This window comes from Ipomoea nil, unplaced genomic scaffold, assembly GCF_001879475.1.
Source record: "Ipomoea nil cultivar Tokyo-kokei standard unplaced genomic scaffold, Asagao_1.1 scaffold1509, whole genome shotgun sequence".
Lineage (NCBI taxonomy): Eukaryota > Viridiplantae > Streptophyta > Magnoliopsida > Solanales > Convolvulaceae > Ipomoea > Ipomoea nil.
Window position 1 is genome coordinate 739,016 of NW_017617937.1, and position 11,917 is coordinate 750,932.

The 11,917-nt window shown below is 32.6% G+C and overlaps 2 protein-coding genes across 6 annotated transcripts; one reads left to right on the forward strand and one right to left on the reverse strand.

Moving 5' to 3' along the window:
* Window positions 1-7,317, forward strand: LOC109188969 (uncharacterized protein DDB_G0283697). Of its 5 annotated transcripts, none has more exons than XM_019339641.1 (8): window positions 1-167; window positions 4,042-4,146; window positions 4,673-4,786; window positions 4,855-5,292; window positions 5,626-5,712; window positions 6,177-6,274; window positions 6,701-6,911; window positions 7,092-7,317. In XM_019339641.1, exons 2-8 carry the CDS (start codon window positions 4,050-4,052, stop codon window positions 7,175-7,177), a joined length of 1,131 nt encoding a protein of 376 aa, XP_019195186.1. In that variant the 5' UTR covers window positions 1-167; window positions 4,042-4,049; the 3' UTR covers window positions 7,178-7,317. The 5 variants fall into 5 exon arrangements, with proteins under 5 accessions (XP_019195186.1, XP_019195182.1, XP_019195185.1 ...); XM_019339637.1 differs by having other exon boundaries at window positions 3-167; window positions 5,581-5,712; XM_019339640.1 differs by having other exon boundaries at window positions 3-167; window positions 4,676-4,786; window positions 5,581-5,712.
* Window positions 7,318-8,458: 1,141 nt separating this feature from the next.
* On the reverse strand, window positions 8,459-11,230 carry LOC109188970 (S-adenosylmethionine decarboxylase proenzyme). The gene is made up of 4 exons (XM_019339642.1): window positions 11,051-11,230; window positions 10,871-10,949; window positions 10,085-10,232; window positions 8,459-9,977 (listed from the first exon to the last, which is right to left on the reverse strand). Exon 4 carries the CDS (start codon window positions 9,754-9,756, stop codon window positions 8,668-8,670), a length of 1,089 nt encoding a protein of 362 aa, XP_019195187.1. The 5' UTR covers window positions 9,757-9,977; window positions 10,085-10,232; window positions 10,871-10,949; window positions 11,051-11,230; the 3' UTR covers window positions 8,459-8,667.
* Between the last annotated feature and the right edge of the window lie 687 nt (window positions 11,231-11,917).

The window sequence follows — 11,917 nt, forward strand, 5'->3', positions numbered from 1 at the left end:
GCTCGCAGACTCGTTTGCGCTCTGAAGTCACTGCCTCGCTCTCCAACTCTCCCTCACCCTTGCCGGTTGGCGTTCCCCCGATTTTGTCGTTAACTTTTCTCACCATCGCCGGAGTCGTCGCACAGTAGCTCATCCTCCGGTCTCCGGCTAGGCTCCCTAGCTCCTCGGTAATATATGACATCCCTCTCTTGTTAAGGTTGGGGATTGTTTAACATAAGTATTCTAAGCACTTCACTACTTATTTTCATCCTATCCACCGTATTTTGTTTAATGATTATGGTATCCTGTATGAGTATTTTGATGGAATTAACTGAATACCTAAACGCGTAAATATACTATATATGCGTTGCTTCTTTTCTAAATTTTTTTTTTAGATTTTGATTTTGTTTTGCTGACCTAAGCCTTTATACATTTAGATATTGTTTATGATATATGATTTACATATGTGTTAAAATTTGTTGTTAACATTACTTATGTGTTAAAATTTAGAATTAATTTCACTTTTGGTCTCACGACTTTTGATGTTCTATCACTTTTGGTGCACAACTTTAAATTTTTTTTAATTTTGGTGCCTAACTTTGTTATTTTTATCAATTTTGGTCCTTTTGGCCAAATTGATAGTGAAGTGTTGCTGGATTTTATATTTTTAGGGGTAAAATTGTCATATCAAGGAAACATCTTCAATATCTAAACAAAATCACTGTAAAATCATATCTATAGGTGTTTGATCGATGAGAATAATAGGGAAGACAGGCAGAAACCAGACAGATCTATGGGATTTATAGTTTCGACCATTGGCAAACTCTTCTTTTCCTCTTAATATGATTTTTCTTTTGTTTAAATATTGAAGATCTTTTCATAGAATGATGATTTTGCCCCTAAAATATAAAATTCGGAAATATTTTACCGTCAATTTGGCTGGAAGGACCAAAACTGAAAAAAAAATAACAAAGTTAAGCACCAAAATTGAAAAAAATTAAAATTGTGCACCAAAAGTGATAAGAATTCAAAAGTCGTGGGGCCAAAAATAAAATTAATTCTAAAATTTATACACCTTGATTTACACATAAAGTTATTATCAAATTACACATAAGATGCCTCCAATTTTATTTAGCATTTATTGGCATCATTCATTCTTATATATTGTCTCAACCTGATGAATGTATTAGATTTTACGATACAACGTATGAGATTTGACATTGCGAAACATTTTTAAAAAATTTAGTGTAACCTAAAATGTTCTACTTTTATAACAATCTATTACATTATTTTTTTTTATAATAAAATGGTTTAATTGCTTGCATATTTAAATGACCAATGGTGTAACATTTATTTGAATGCTTTTAATGCATTAAGAAACATTTACATGTCATCTCCATATGACAAAGTAATAATTCTAGAATTTCTTGAGTTACCATGATTTACATATGTTCTGTCGGTTCGGGTGTAAGGGGTCCTTAGAGTTGGGGTTCAACCTTTTGAAAGAATAATTATAGGATTTCTAGCTTAGTCAATAATCAAGCAAAGTCTAACAAGCATGGTGTAAAGTCATTTTGTAATGAAATAGACAACATTTTAAAACATAACTATGAGTTTTAATTAGTATTTCAATTAAAAACCGTATTCTCTAATTAAAAAGAGATATTAGTCCATCTTATATGAATAACAAAACACAACTAATATGGGTCACCGCTCACCAATTCAAATAGTTTTTTTTTTTTTTTAAAAATAAATTATTATTATCATATCGATGACTCGAAAAAAGCTTTAAAGATTTCTACTCACAATTTTTTAGGTTAACAAATTCGAAGTGACACTAACCTTTAGAGTTAATACCCAATATAATCATCCATGTTGTTTTACTCAATTTAGTTCTAAATGACTTTTTGTACTTCATTTAGTCATCAATTTTAATAATTTTACACACTTTAATCCTCTGTTAAAATTTCCATTGTGTTGTGACATCTTTTACTGTGTCTCTTTTTTATGACCATATGAGAACACGTCTTCCTATAAAAGAGTGAACACATCCATAATTTTTATCTTAAAAAAAATTAAAGACTAGAATTTTACAATTATTAAACTTAAATTTATAATAATTATAAAATGAGTTTTGCTCTTAAATTTTTTTAATAATTATAAAATTGAACTTGCATTAAGGAAAGTTAAATGGGATTACATTTACTGAGTTAATCAATTACAATTCATTTACTGTGAACAATTGCGTTAAAGGATTACACAAAAAAAAAAAGAAAAATTGCGTTGAAGGACATCAGTAAGTGCATTAAATTGAATAATTGCAGCAAATACATTAAATTGAACATTCAACTTCTACACTACATTAAGCTAGAATAAACTTCCAAACCCATGACCAATACCATTGAAATTACTAACCAACACTAATATTGCTACAGAAACAAAAAAAAAATAATAATCACAGCTCTACATACACACTTTAACTTTTGATTCACAATAGAATTAAAAGCAATTAGAAGCTTTAGTACTAGCAGTGTATCCAAGCTTTGCTTTTAGGACATCAATTTTGTGCTCGTTTTGATTTATTCTTCTTTAGCAATCCCGAAATAATCATCTTTGATCTTGAACACATGAGTGGGTCAAACTATCTCACCAATCCACACCCACCAACAACCCTCCTCTGTATACAATTTGTGAATATACCAAATAATTAAATAAATAAATCCATAATCAACAAAAAAAATTAAAAAAAAATCAGTTATTCCTCTCTTGTATACAAAATCTATGAGTATACCAAATAATTAAATCCACAATATATATATAAAAAAAATCAGTCAGTATTCCCTTGTATACAAAATTTTTGAGTATACCAAATGATAATTTCAATGTTACTCACTTGGTTATCGTAAGCTCAATCTCAATACCTTCTTCCCGGGTTTTTATTCGTCCATGATGTTCGCATTTTCAATCTTTGCCCACAGTGACAATAAGAGAGGGGTGTGTCGCTATAGTAAACCTTGGGATGACAATTGCTCTCCTCGCTGTCGGCATAGGAACGTTATCTTCAAGATTGTTGTTGAAGTCCAAGCGTGGTCCTCCAATGGAGATTCAAAAGAAGAATGCGTGAAGGAAATAACAAATGGAAGAAGAATGCGTGAAGCTACGGTTCAATTGGTTAAATAAGAGGAGAAAAATAACAATGAAAGTGAAATTCCTCTATTGCTCTGGACTTAAAAATTTTTAACAGCTGACCTAACAGAGGACCATTTTGGTTAACTTTTGCATAATTGAGAATTTTTTTAGGTAAAAAAAATAGTCGAGGACCAAATTGATAATTTTGCAAAATAATCAGAGGACCATTTTAGTAATTAACTCATTTTTTTAACACGGGACTAAAGAACCAGTCTCTTACAATATCACACTCGCCGCCGCTCGCAGACTCGTTTGCGCTCTGGGCTCTCCAAATCTCCCTCACCCTTGCCGGTTGGCGTTCCCTCGGTGTTGTCGTTAACTTTTCTCACCCTCGCCGGAGCCGGAGTCGTCCGCACAGTAGCTCATCCTCCGGGCTCAGGCTAGGCTCCCTAGTTCCTCGGTAATATATGACATCCATCTCTTGTTAAGGTTGGGGATTGTTTAACATAAGTATTCTAAGCACTTCACTACTTATTTTCATCCTAGTATTTTGTTTGATGATTATGGTATCATGTATGAGTATTTTGATGGAATTAACTGAATACCTAAACGCGAATATATACTATATATGCTTTGCTTCTTTTCTAATTTTTTTTTTTTTTTTTTTAGATTTTGATTTTGTTTTGCTGACCTAAGCCTTTATACATTTAGATATTGTTTATGATATATGATTTATGCTTTTACTTGTCTGATTTCATAGTATGTCATTTTGGGCTACACGAATGAAGTAAGTTTTGTATGAACAATTTAAAAAATCAGGATTCTCAAATTGCTGAAGAATTGGTAAAATTTTGAAACATCAAATCAAGTTCATGGCAGGGTTTAGTTTTAAATTCACTTTGCTTAACTGGTGATTTTCTTTTGTTGCACTAGGTAAGAAAATGAAGATGGCAGTAGGGGATTCAAAGAAGATGAGGAAGAACAAGAACAGGAATAGGAGCAAAGAGCAACATGAGGTGAAAAACTCCAACCAAAATGGTAATTTTCCTTGGAATTTTATCTTTACATTTTTTCTTTTATGTGGTGTCTACTAATGCTTTTAATTGATTTCCATGCAATATGTAAGTTTGGTAGATCCAATATGTGTAGGAGAGTCCACTCTTCTTTTCATGAACATCACAAGTTTGTGCAGAAAACTTTGTTTGATGTGTTCAAGTCTGAGGTTAAGAATGGTACAAAGTATTTTGTATCTCCTTGGAAGAAAGATAACTGAAGACAAATATACATGGGCATTTTGGGAACTTGCAATTTTTCTAGTGATGATTCTAATACATTTAACAATATAATTAATCTACTTAGATTTCAGATTTATGATCACATCTAATCATGGATAATGGGTGCAATAAAGTACCCATTTGTCTGGTGTGTTGATGGTAGCTACCAGCCATATGAGATAGCTCTGTGCAATCTCTTATTTTTCCTTTTTCTTTCTTATTTTTATGCAGTACTTAATGCTTTACATTTCACCAACTTGGGATGCTAATATATGGTTTCTTGTTGACAGAAGAAATTTTCCCAGTAGAAAAGGAGGAAAAGAAAAAGAAGAATAAAAGAATGAACGTAGAGTTGAAAAGAAGCAAGGATGAGGCAGATATATCTGATTTATCTTATTCCACAGGTATCTATTGTTGTTTGTATCAAATGATGATTTTTTTCTTTATGGACTCACACCTGAGGTTTACACAGATCAGATGGAGACAAATGGCAGAGGAAAGAAAAAGAAAAGATCGTTAAAGAATAAGAAGAAGACAGAGAATGATGACTCATCTGAAAAAGAAACTGTTATACTTGACCAACCTAATGAAATAGAAGGTGGATTTTGTCAAGAAGATAGTGATGCAAATCAAATTGAAGAAAACAAGGACAAATCAAAAAGAAAGAAGAGAAAAAGTGTGAAGAAGGCTGAAGCAGACAGTGATGGAAATGAAGTTGAAGAGAAACAGAAGGGAAAATCAAGAAAGAAAAGAAAAAGTGAGAAGGCTGAATCAGACAGCGATGCAAATGAAGTTGAAGAAAACCAAAAGGGAAAATCAAGAAAGAAAAGAAAAAGTGAGAAGAAAACTAAAACTGGTGGAGTTGCTAGGCCCAATGTTGATGCTGAAAACATGTCTGAGCAAGAAAATGGTATGGTAGCAAAAAAAGTTGTCTGTTTGTTTTGGTTTTTAATGTTTAAAATGGTTACATTATTATTCCAACTAAGGAAATGGTTTTTTAACATTTAAAAAATAAAATAAAAAATTTGTTAATTTTCTGACTCATGTTCTGACTGGCAATTATGGTACATACATATGTTTCTTCTTTGACCTACCCTTTTCTTTTTACTGCTAGACTAGATGAGTATCATCAGAAATTGTAACATTATTTTATCGGTTTCTAAGGAGGAATTCTAACATGCTACAATCCATTGAACAGTAGGTAAGTCAAGAAAAACTGAGGACTATCCACAACCAAATGCAGAGGAGAATTTTCAGGGAAAAAGTGGAGAAGCTGAAGATGTGTATGAACTATCTTCTGGAGATGAAGATGCCTCTAAAGGAATGCAAAGTATGTTTAGATTGCCATATATCTTATTTTCAAGTTTGTTTGAGAAGCAAATCAATACTAATATTGTCACAGTTACCAATTTTCCAATCATGTTATGGGCCCATATACCACGTTGCAATTATGGGTTAGTTAGCTAAGCAGTATCCTATTATTAGTCCTACAAATTGTTGACCTTGTAGAAATCTAGAATTTGTTGTGTGACACATATCGTGTGGCTTCTTCCCCACAATTTGTTGTCCATTAGTAATTAAATTCCTTTGGACTTTCTGAGAACATAACCTGAGTTTTGTTTTTCTAGATTGTTTGGTTGTATCATTCTCCACTAGGTTAGTAATTTCTTTTTCTTAGCTGTGGAGGACAAGAGTTTGCTTACCAAGATGAATTTAATTCTGAAATACCATCATGTTAAAACATGAGTAGTAGATGTTGTAGTTCCTTCTGATAGATTTCCTTGTTTCATGCAGAATGGATTACGGAATATTATCAGAGCAGACCAGGGTTGCAGATATTGCAAGAAAAGATTGATGAATATATAGTTGCTTATGAAGCAGAAAGGGAACGGGTACTTCATAAATTCCTCATTGCCTGGTTATTTGTTGCTATTATTGATCATAGAAAATTATTGAGGAATATATTAATAAGGATATGTCTGCCATTTCTCACCCCTTCTACACTGTTTGAAATAGATAGTTGTGTATTTTTCTGGCTGAAAGTCTTGACTTTTTCTGCCATACGAGCACACCATTGTTTTAATTTTTTAAAATTGAGAGAACAATTAACTTTATGAAGTGGGATTATATATGCATTTTGTTAATAATCTGCATAATATTAACACACATAGTAGCTGTTATGATATATCTGCAAATATCTTGTGACAGAAGTTTAAAATATCCTGTAATTATATCATTGTCTGTTTTAAACAGTTACGTTCTTCTTTAACACACTAGTCAGTTTCACTTCTAAAATGAGCTTTTTTTGGGACATACAGGAAAGGAAGGAAAAAGAAGCCCGTATTGCAGAAGATGGATGGACGGTTGTGGTACATCACAAGGGAAGAAAAAAGACAACAGATTCTGAAACTGGAATTGCAGTTGGTTCTGTTTCCCAGGCTGCTGTAATTGACAATATGACCAAAAAGAAAACAAAAGAAATTGGACTAGATTTCTACCGATTTCAAATGCGGGAAGCAAAGAGAAATGGTATGACTAGTCAAATGTTAGACCGATTCAATTTTGTCATATCTGCATGCAGAATCCTCTTTGTTGATCCTTCATTTATAAAGATTGAATGGGTCTAATACAACCATTCTCTCTGTTGCTAAAGTTTGGGTTTATAAAGTTAATGACAAATTCTCACAGCCGTTTCAATTTTCAATGCAGAGATTATGGAGCTTCAAAGTAAGTTTGAGCAGGACAAAAAGCGTGCCCAGCAGTTAAGAGCTGCAAGAAAGTTTAGACCTTTATGAATTACAGAGTATCAATTTTACTCGGATGATTTTGTTCCCTTTGCAGGTCTATTTAAATTTTAAAGTGATTTAGTGACATGTCTAATTTATGAAACCGTGTATTGTATTTCCACCCCCTAAGAAGATAGAATTGAGCAGAACTGATCTATGCTGGTTTAAATCTCCTCTAACGGGACTAAACTCTAAAAACATTTTTTCCTGATATTCAGAATGACGTCCCAATTTTTTGAACTAGTAGAGAATCAACTTAATGCTCTGTCTTGATTATATTATCCATTGTGTTTTCTTATAATATTTAAACTAGTAATTATCCGGGCAATGCACGGACTATTATTAATTTAATAAATTTATGAATTAAAACTTTGACATCTTCTATAAATTTTTTAATAAAGTAATGGTTGTAGAAACAGGAAAACATATTTGAGTTTTTCAGCTCAGAATTAATTTTATTAAAAATATAAGTATACGATTAATATTTAATATTTTTTAAAGTTTAATTATGTTATTATTATGTTGATTTTAATGTTTATTGTTATTTGTATTTTAAATAACTACTTTAATACTTTTAATTATATATAACTAATGTATTTAAATAAAATTTGTAAATAAAATAACATGTAATATTTGTTGAAAATTCCACAAAAAACTTATTCATTTGAAAAAATATTTATATAAAAATTATATTTATTTTATATCTAATTTCTCATTTTTATATATGTGGAGTCAAATTAATTATAATTGAGGTTTAAATAAATATATACACAAATCATATTAAATATAAAACTTTATCAATAAATTTAAATACAATAAACTTTTTTCTTACTTCATTTTGTTTTAATATATATAGTGATAGAGATGGAGATATAATAAAATATATATACACATAATAACTTCAAAAAATATGTATAAATACATCTATCTACACAATTAATGCATTCATACTTGTTAATCTTGGTTCTATGACATTTTGTAACATTTTGTGTTTAATTATATATATATATACTATAAATTTAACATGTCGTGTTTATATACTAAATATATTACGAAAAATTAAGTTGTAACTTAATAAATACATGAAAGTGAACAATTAAATTATAAAATATATTTGATTAAATCTCATCAAAATCCTAAAAACGGAGGGGGTACTTACTGAATTTGTGAACACATGAAAAGGATTTGTAATTTTATTGACCGATTTGTAATAAAATAGTAATAGTAGTAATAGTGCAACCAAAGCTAAAAGAAGAAAATCAGAATACGGATAATAATAACACCAAAAACAAATTACTTAAGCACTCAAGTTTATTACCATCACAACATGTTCAACAACAACAAATGAACTCTGAATACGATAAATGTCTGAAATGACCACATAACGTGGACTACTAGATTGTCCACTAATGATTCCACATAACAGAATCTTTATTCCACAACAGGCAAGTAGATAATATAAAAAATACTAATAGAGAAGAAAAACTAGAATCATCTGATTAGAAGTGTTTCTTCTCTCCTTCCTCGTCCTCGTTTTCACTCCAACAGCAGAGCAGGGTTGATCTCGGAGATCCACAACTACCAGTACTAGTGAAGCCACAGTACATAATTGAGCCTCCCTTGCCAAGGGCTTCATAGCTCCTTTCTCCACAGGCATATCCTTTCACATCAAGTTCGAACACAGAATCGAGCTTCTCTCCAATGGAGTCACAGTGCAAAGCAACAGAGAATTCAGCAGGTTGGAAGCAGGACAACACTCTCTGGATAAGGGCATCCAAGTTCACATCTTTGAAATCATAACCCATGGCTTCAAAACTTGCATAGCTGAAGCCATCTTCTGGGGTCACATGAATTGTAGAAATTGTGCCACCCTCAACAGCATTCATTGAGTATCCACATGGTTCGAAATCAAAATCACATATATCTGATCCAGGAAGAATTTTCCTAATGCCTGAAGCATCAGTCATCACAGCAGCAGAACTAGATTGTGTCTTGAAAAACACAGATGCACTCTTCTTGTCCAAGCCAGTCATGCACATCTCCAAGGTATAGATGGGAAATGTGTTTTCTGCAGATTCAGCAGATGCAGAGTAAACATGCCATTGCTGCTGTTTCCCAGCACCACCCATCACATAGGCTTTGCTACCTGTGCCGAGTTTACCAAAGTAACCGTCAAGAATGGCAACTTCTTCAGAGAAATTACGATGCGGATATGGCTGAACCTCAGGAAAGTTAAAACTCCCACGAGTGTATTTCACAGATTTCACTTTGAGGCTGAGTCCATCCGCCAACTCTAGGATGGGAGGGATAGAGAGTAGGAGCTTTGTAGTGCCACAAGTTTTAATGATAATCTTGTATGGGTACACAAAGAGGCTGGATTCAGAAAGAACATAGGAATCAACTTCATTATTTGATAATGATGAGACAATAGTGCACTCAGCTGGTTTAAGAACTTTGTCCAATTGCTCCTTAGAAAGAGCTCGGAGACCCCGGCCTTCAGGGTCAGAAAATATTCCAGCCTCAAAGAATGAGATCTCAAGCCTCTTTTCATAGCCTTCAAATCCAATTGCAGAGGTTGACAAGGCCATCTTGACTTCAATCAAACACAGAGATGTTTGTGTTGCTCCAAAAGAGAGGTTTTTGTTGTTTCAAAAGAGAAAATGCTTGCTGTTTTAAATTAGAGAATAGCGAGGACGAGTGAAGAAGGAAAGTATGAAAGAGCAGATGATATCTTCTAACTAACTATAATTTAACCACTGATTGTGGTTATCAAAAAGCCCCGGGGACCTCAGGATGGTTTGCGAGCACACTGCAAATAAGCAAAGGAAGATAGATGAGGATTATATACCATCTATAAGTGAAAGTGAAACCATCACAAACAAAAGGAAACAATGAAGAACATTTAAGTAGACTCACGTTGGAGTAAGCAGCAGATCTGAATTTCTTGATTCCTCCGTTTGGTCGAACGTCCTCTACAGTGTAACCCAGGGGAGCCTCGTAGAACAAGGATTTACTACTGCTAGACTTCTTTTTCCCACCTTTAGACTCCATCAGTTCATTACACCTGCATATTGGATTCAGCACAGGTAAATCAGAACAAATCATAATAATGTTTCAACGTAATAAAGGGTTAAAACACTTAAAACTATTGTCCAGGACAAAATCATAGCATAAACCAATCATAATTCCTTCTCTACCAGAAGAGCAGATGCTATCCTCCTACAAATTGCAGAAACTAAGGGACAACAAAATGATAAGATTTAAAAACATGCAATTGGTGTTATCCTACAGTAGTCAAGATGAACTCAAACAGTATTTAACAACAAGTGCCTGATGATTCATTAATCATTCCTAACAACCTAAGAATCTAATATTAGAACGAATGACCCTGCTGCAATCAACGCTAAACCGTGCATTTGTACTTCAAAGACCAATATCTTTAGAATTTTCAAAACAGAATCCATACTTTGGAATAAATTCGACAGAGAAAATATACCAGGCCAGAAATTAAATAAAACGCAAAGCATCAAAGTTAAAAAAGACAAAGAAATAATGTTACGAATCAATATATGCTATTTTTTTAAAAAAATATCAAAATAACGAAAACTGATAAACGACATCCAAAAAATATACATTAAGGCAGTCAAATTCCACATCTCTACGAGAACAATTAAATCTAGAAAAATAAGAACCGTAACTTACAGATCAATATGGAATATGAAACTTGTAACGATCAACTGTCGTTTAATCCTCCTCTATCAAAGCCTTCGAGCAATCAAAACTGAAATCAAAATTAACAGAAACCTCAATCGACAATCCAACCAACATGCACGTCATTAAATGCAAATCAAATTAATACGAGTAAGAACAACAGATGATTACCGTCTTCCTGGCTTCCTGCTCCGTATGTAAAGCGGCCGAACGAGATCGTAACCCTAGCAGCGGAACTTTCTCGACGGCGGAATAAGCGGTTAGAGAAAGGGAGGGAAATTTTCTAGAAAAGGAATAGCTTCTCAGAGGTTCACGAGACGTGAATGAGCGGATGAATTTGCAAGACCCAGGGCCGTTATATATACGCGGTGGTGGGGGTTGGGCAATAGTACGCCACATATTTCGGAGCACATTTACGGTCTTACCCTTCCGGAATTGTGTGGAATTTGGATTCCTAGTTATTTAATGTGTATGCATTATGCAATGTAACGGCGGCTGGACTAACTTTAATTTTTGACTAATCTGCCCTCGTCTAATGTAAATTGAGAAAAGGCTCTTTAATTTCGCATAAAAAATATTACTCACAAGGAATCTTTTCCAAGACGGAAACCTCCCAGAAAGAGAGAATTTGATTCAACCGATGACTCTTGTTTTAGCAAGGGTGTTGCTATTTGCACCCCCTTTGACCAAAAGTAAGTATAAAGTATTTTGAAGTTATAAAAAGGTGAAAATTTTTAATAATTAATAGGTGGTGTAAATAGCTAAATAAGGGTCATTTTGCTATTTGCACCACTTGGTCAAACCTCATTTATGATGTGTGATTAATAATATTTTAATTCAAACTCTAATTAATTAAAATATTAAATTAAAAAAAATTGAACCCCGTCACTGTTTTGCTTGTTTTTGTTTTTTTGTTTTTTTTTTTTGTTTTTGATTTTTTAATGCTAATTATTTATAAAATATTTTTTTAAGTTTTTATTTTCAATACATATATTTTTAAGTTTCTATTGTCAATACATTTTTTTTGTTCAATATATA

What these genes read in the sequence shown, in the direction of transcription:
- LOC109188970 (XM_019339642.1), bottom strand. Translation starts at nt 9,756, where the DNA reads ATGGCCTTGTCAACCTCTGCAATTGGATTTGAAGGCTATGAAAAGAGG.
- LOC109188969 (XM_019339637.1), top strand. Translation starts at nt 4,050, where the DNA reads ATGAAGATGGCAGTAGGGGATTCAAAGAAGATGAGGAAGAACAAGAAC. An exon ending in CATGTCTGAGCAAGAAAATG is followed by an intron (nt 5,293 to 5,580) that starts GTATGGTAGCAA and finishes TCCATTGAACAG; the next exon opens with TAGGTAAGTCAAGAAAAACT. An exon ending in GCGGGAAGCAAAGAGAAATG is followed by an intron (nt 6,912 to 7,091) that starts GTATGACTAGTC and finishes TTTTCAATGCAG; the next exon opens with AGATTATGGAGCTTCAAAGT.